This window comes from Lutjanus erythropterus, chromosome 10 (assembly GCF_056507025.1).
Source record: "Lutjanus erythropterus isolate fLutEry1 chromosome 10, fLutEry1.hap2, whole genome shotgun sequence".
In the NCBI taxonomy this organism is placed as follows: Eukaryota; Metazoa; Chordata; class Actinopteri; order Lutjaniformes; family Lutjanidae; genus Lutjanus; species Lutjanus erythropterus.
The window spans coordinates 2,445,000-2,451,404 of record NC_139326.1 but is presented as its reverse complement, the minus strand read 5'-3'; the positions used below and the strand labels follow the sequence as shown (position 1 = coordinate 2,451,404).

Sequence of the window (6,405 nt, the reverse complement as noted above, 5' to 3'; positions counted from 1 at the left end):
AGTTACTTATTTTTTGCAAACTGATAACACAATCTTGATTAAATGTAGTCCATTACCACACAACCTTGTTAGCTAGTGTTAACATTAGCTAACTTAAAATGTGATTATACACGTGTCGCTGTTACAGGTTCCCCAGCATCATCTTTTAATTATTTTCAAAATATGGTTTTGTTTTCAACACAGATGAGCAAAGAGCATATATCTAAGTACAGGAAACACGGAGGGGAACCTCCAGACCAAGAGAAAAGATCTTGCGAGTGATCATATTTACACAAACCACGATCTTTCTCTAACCAGCAGATCTTAACCACAACGCTGTTACATGATGAAACATAATTACTTTGTACAACGTGCACAATCAAGAAACAATACATACAAATCCTGTGAGAGGTTTGCAAATCTAGGGTTCCCTTCTAGACAAGACCGCCGGTTACCAAGCTTGTTAAACTGTTGTTGAAGAAAAGTGCAAAAAGGGGCGGGACTTTAGAACCAAGGGTTGATTGAATCAATAAGATGAAATTCAGCGATGTTCGTCTGCTGTGTCGCATCAATTTTTCTCCTCACTAAATGTTGTGTTGGTTATTTGCGGTCGGACTTGGACAGCAGTAGCTAACATACCCAGCTGAAATGGATGCCTTGTTTTTTTTCTTTGTTTCAGGAATAAACAAAAACAAAATAAACAACCACAAAAAAAAAAAAAGAAAGAAAGAAAAAAACATCGGTATCGGCCAAATTGGTATTTTAAACATCAACGGTGCATCCCTACTGCAGAGTCATAACAGTGTTGACTGTGCATGACCGCTCCTGCACACAAGTCCTTCATTTTCCTTCACAAACAAACAATCATCACATATTGAAAATCACAGTTAAAACAACAATATGACAAAGTAAGAAAACAGCATGTTTTTTCTCCTGACAGAGGAGCATTTTCACACCCACATATGCCCAAAAGACAGTAACGTGTTGTTCCAGACTCAGCCTCCCTCCTGTCCTGCCAAACTCGCTTTTCCATGAATTCGCAGAATCAAATGACAAATATAAACGCCAGCAGAGGAGGACAGCGTACGGCCCGTCTAACATCAAACATACTGAAATGTTCTTGACCTCCATGTGAAACTATGATGTGCAACAGTCAAACTTTTCAGCACATTAAAGATCCACGAAAGAATCAATCGTACTGTTTGTCCAAAAGCCTCCCACCTCCCAGACACAAAAATCAGCCCCTCCCCGCCAGAAACCAGAGTCATATTTACAATATTTTACACAATTGTACAGCTCATGTCGGCCTAACTGTGACTAATGACCTCTGTCGTCTGACTTTATTAGTGTAACAAGTCTTTGTTAAAAACCTACCAAGATATACACTTTGTGACACATTGTCAAGAAATAGTATTAATCACAAATGTTTTGTTAAAATTCAGTATGAACTAGTGACAAATATACAGTTTTCCAGTACAAAGTACAGCTCCAGACCTTCAAACAAGCTTCACCTGGAGATTTGTCTCCTTAGAGGTCAAAAAAACTCAAAAAAACAAAAAAACTGTCAAAACAGATAAAGAAACAAACTCAGCCATCACAAAAAAAACAAAACAAAAAAAAAACAGCAAACATAACAGAAAAAACACTAAAAATACAGCATCTGAATGTGTTTCTATTACATGAAGTGATAAACATTTTCGCTCCTTTAATGAACTTGTTTTTCTCAGGAGGTGGAGTTTAGTGAGGCGTCAGTAGGGGCGGCCGGGGTCAGGCTGACCCTAGGGTGGAGGGGGTGAGGGGTCAGCTGACCCGGCAGCCAGAGAGGTGGACTGGACCGAGACAGGCCAGATCAGCTCCAAACAGCTTCAACTCCTTCCAGCTCTCAGTCTGCAACTCTGCGCTGAACACAGAGACGCCGACAAGGTTACTCACAGGTTAGTCTTACACTTCAAAAGTTAAAAACAGGACGAGGCCCGACTTACTCTCTCAGTGGTAGCCGTTAGTGAAGGCCGTGGCGATCAAAGGACCCTGTGGGAGAGAGCACACGAGTTTCAAGTTCACTCTTTGTACAAAATATCACAAAAACAATTTTACACCTGGATACAGACGAGCAGAGCGGTGAATGGAAACGGATTTCTAAAATTAAACGATGGGGCTGCTGAACCTGCCTTTATTTCTTCTTATTTAATTTAAAGTAGAATAGATTTAACATCAGTATCAACACCACAACACAAACGTTTTAATCTTGTGCCCTTTCTTGGAGCATAGCACTTTAAATTGTCAGAAGTAACTGGGACAGAAGATGTTCTAATACAGAATTTAAGTTTCCTAAAGTATGGATTTAGTAGATAAGTTCTCTCACCCCCAGACTGTGGCTGAATCCGGTGCTGGGGGCGGGGCTTGCAGCGCTGAGGTAACTGCTGACAGCCGACTCCTGACTGGCTGTTCCATACAGGTCTGCCATCGGGCCGGGGCTGCTCGTACCTAAAAATCCAGCTGAGCGAGACGGGGTGGAGCCTAAAAGTACAATTAAAAACAACAACAAATGTCAAGTTTGTACTTAAATACATACTTTGACAAAAAAAATCAGCAATTGCAGGTTTAAAGTACTGACTAAGACTTTTTTTTTTTGTATTTTAATGCCTTTTTGTGATTCTGTTGAGGTGGAATATTTTGACATCTGGCTATTATTTCAAAGGGTACTGCAGAGCATCTTAATGCTACATACCACATTAGAAACCACAAAATCAGTCATTTTACCTTGTAGAACCAGGAGTTAATGGTTTAATGCTGCCTCACTTGGTTACTCTGTTTGGTGTTTTAACAATTCCAACATTTTTTGTACCAATTACTCATTTAGACCCCAAAATATGTACAAATACAATTGAATTTTATTTACGACAATCACAAAATTTTCAGTATTCATACCTCTAACTACTGCTGCTGCCGCCGCGGCTGCTGCCATTGGTCCATAAGCTGTGAGAGGGATGGCTGAAGAGACGGAGAAGAAGAGGTCCAGGTTACATGTGTTGGTGTGCAAACATGAAACAACTCATAATTCTGTTATTTAAGTCTCACTCCAGTGACCCCGAGAACTTTACAAAAGTGTCAATCAAACCTCGAGAATATGAGAAAATTAAAACTGTAAATGAGAGAGTAATGATGATGAAGATCATGTAGAACAAAGAGGGTCGCTGGAGGAAGACTTTCACAGTAAAACCTTTGTCATGACTGTCAGCAGTCCTGCCTTCAGATAGAGGCTGAGGAGGACTGACAAACACAAACATGCAGACCAAAGAGTGATGCTGAGGTGCTGATGAAGCTAACGTGACGTGTAGCAGACTGACAACATGCTGCTTGTAAAGTCCAGAGGAGGGACTGACTGACCTGTGAGCTCAGGGGGGTGGGGTGAAGTCAGAAGGGGAGTCCTCTCTAAGTGGAACTCTAAAACAGAAACATCAGAGTGCTGTGAGACACACACCACCACTGCCAGCACACACACACACACCCACAGAGGCAGGGACACGCCTCACAGGTGAGGACAGGAGGGACAAGAGGACATTTTGGCATAAACAGGGTCTGAGGATGCAAACAGGAGTGAAAAGGATGGAAGAACGTTTTATAGTCCATGAAGTGTTAAAATCATTAAAGAGCAAGAAACACAGCAAACATTACAGATTATTATTATTATTATTAATATTAATATTCAATTACAGACAAATAACTTCAATTTAAGAACGTGATTGATCTCATTAACATGGAAAACATCAAATTTCACATCAAATTTTGGATTTAACTTCATACACTCCAGTGATAAACACTGCCATGCTAACATGCTAACATGCTAACATGCACGCACACACACTTGTACACCGGCTAAGCAGATGTGTTTCCACTCCCTGATATTTACAAGCAGCCACTTACACTCGCAGTGTTTCGCGTGTTTCTATGGAAACATGTTTGTATTTGTGACAGTTTGTCTTCTGTCAGTTCTACACACAACTACACAAAGTTTATTTATCAGTGCATCAGAGCTCTGACACCAAAAATCAGCCCGTCCACCACTCTGCTCCAGAGTGAAATGTCTCCACAACTATCGGATGAATTTCCACGAATGTTTGTAAAAAAAATACTCATGATTCCTGCTGAATTTGGTGAGCCTCTGTCTTTTCATCTAGCGCCATCATCAGGTCATAATTTCAATTTGTTCAGCACTTACAACACTAATGACATTCCCGTCAGTGTTGGGTGTAATTTTATAGGCTAATTAGCAAGTAAGCTATTTTTTAACAACATAATTTGCATAAAATTCTGGAAGACTTATGTATGTATTATAATTTCAGATGTCCAAATTGCACAACCATTGCAGATACACACAATGTACTTATGAACACCCAGAATACATTGACTCGTATTAAAGGTAGTAAAATGCATTCTTTACTCAAGCTGTAGTACAGATACTTGTTTAGTATGAGTGATGATAACCATTAATCAGTTAATCAGTCGTTAAGAATTTGATCGATCATGTAAGATTTGTTGATCTACTATCAAATAAAGATCTGGAGATTATTTTTATGAGTGCGCTCTGCATGTTATCTGATATTTACTGACGTGTGTTTGATACGTTGCCCTTTATATTTTTCGTAGGCTTCACTTTTAGAAATAAGGGTTCCAAAAGGGTTCCAGAACAATTTGCTTCTGAAGAACCCTTCAGCAAATGGTTCCTGTGAAGAACGCTTTTCATCCAAAAGAAACTTTTTTAGAGGAAAGAGTTCTTCTAGGATGGTTCTAGTTAGCAGCTTTATTTCTAAGGGTGTTAGAGAACGTGGAACGTGTTGCTGTGAAATAAAACTTTGATTGAGGAGGAAAAAATACAAGTGATGATTAATTGATTAACTGATCGTTAATTTTACCAATGATCGATTAAGGAAAGAGCTTAGAATTTACAGTCACAATCACTGTGCTGATTGATCACACGGACACGAGGATGATTTTAGCGTCAGTGCTTTCATCACATCACAGGTGATCACTGATCTAAACTGACCCGTCACCATGAAACTACAGCGCTGAACACTGGAACACTAAACATGGCTGTGCTGATCTCTCAGGTCATGTGACAGATGTGTGCTGAGGTCATTACCAGGGAACTGGTAGGTGTATCCAGGAGTGATTCCAGCGTAGCTCCTGCTGGTGTAGGTGGCCGTCTGGAAGCCGGGATAACCTGCAGAGACAAAACCTCTGTCAACATCTGGATCACCAAGATTAGCACGTACCAAAAAACATAAACAAAACAATGTAAATAATAACAAGAACGTGCAAAAGTCTACAATGCTCATCATGGGTCTCCCCTAGTTGAAGCAAATCAAAATACAGCTACAATTATTGATTACAATTAACCTTAAGTCCTTTTGCAGCATAGGTCTCACACAAATAGGTAAAATGAAAAGAAATTAAGTAAAGAAAACAAATACATGAAGTAATTATAGAAGGACAAAACGTTATAAAAAACAAAATATGAACATCCACACAAAAAAATCATACCAAAATACACACAAATCTCAAAAAACACAAACCCTAACTAATGCCAGTTATAGGATTTTCTACAAAAAGTGTTTCTCAGATTTTTTTTTTAAATGCTGACAGGGACAGACTTGGGAGCTGATTCCATAATATGGATCCTGAGACGTGTTTTAACACTGAAACTGTCTGACTGAAAATAATTCCTGAAAAATGTAAGTAAACCTTGTAAAGAAACTCACGTAATTAAAGCCTATAAATGTCAAACGTGGACAAAATATTCAGCTTAAGAAACAGCGGGGCAGAGGGTGTCCTGGAATTAGAAAATGTTGCAGCTCTATTGAAGAAAGAGTGGATGAGAAATATGAACGGGCCCATTCAATATTACAATAGGAAAGATATGGATGTATTAAGCTGTAATTAAGTGTAAGAAAAAAACGTGGAGATGTATTCGATATGTTGCTTCCACGTGAGCTTTGACATGTGAGAAACATCCACAGACCAGAATCAGTGAGGTAATACCAGGCGCGTGTCGGAGATGGTGCTGCCCCCTGTCAGTACAGTCTGGTACTGCAGTGTGTGACCTGCAGGTGGGTGGATGATGATATTCTACACCTGTAGTGTGGATCTGTTCAGGACAGGACTGAGCAGATTTCCATCTTTGTCTTGTGTTTCACTCTCAGCCGTGTTCATTTCACACAGATTACCTCAAAGTTCAACCTGATACCTGCAGAGCTGCTTCACAACAACATTCACACATAAACAACTGCAATGTTCTCTGTTACTTTCAGCATCACAACTCATTTATTATTTGGATTTTTAATAATCATATCCTCTAATAATCTACAGTCTGATCACAGCTGCAGCTCTCAGACTGAACAGCAGGTGGCGCCATCAGCTCAGATACAC

The 6,405-nt window shown here is 39.6% G+C and overlaps 1 protein-coding gene across 3 annotated transcripts in view; it reads right to left on the bottom strand.

Moving 5' to 3' along the window:
* Positions 1-1,337: 1,337 nt before the first annotated feature.
* The window catches only part of msi1b (musashi RNA binding protein 1b), a 32,295-nt gene continuing 27,227 nt past the window's right edge, over positions 1,338-6,405 (bottom strand). Inside the window, exons 10-15 of one of the 3 annotated variants that reach the window (XM_084727852.1) lie at positions 5,120-5,200; positions 3,367-3,423; positions 2,908-2,970; positions 2,342-2,496; positions 1,962-2,007; positions 1,338-1,874 (exon numbers count right to left, since the gene is read on the bottom strand). In XM_084727852.1, the coding sequence (XP_084583978.1) occupies positions 1,966-2,007; positions 2,342-2,496; positions 2,908-2,970; positions 3,367-3,423; positions 5,120-5,200 (398 nt within the window). In that variant the 3' untranslated portion in view covers positions 1,338-1,874; positions 1,962-1,965. Of the gene's footprint in view, positions 1,880-1,961; positions 2,008-2,341; positions 2,497-2,907; positions 2,971-3,366; positions 3,424-5,119; positions 5,201-6,405 lie in introns of all 3 variants that reach the window. The other 2 variants (XM_084727851.1, XM_084727853.1) reach the window with 2 other exon arrangements.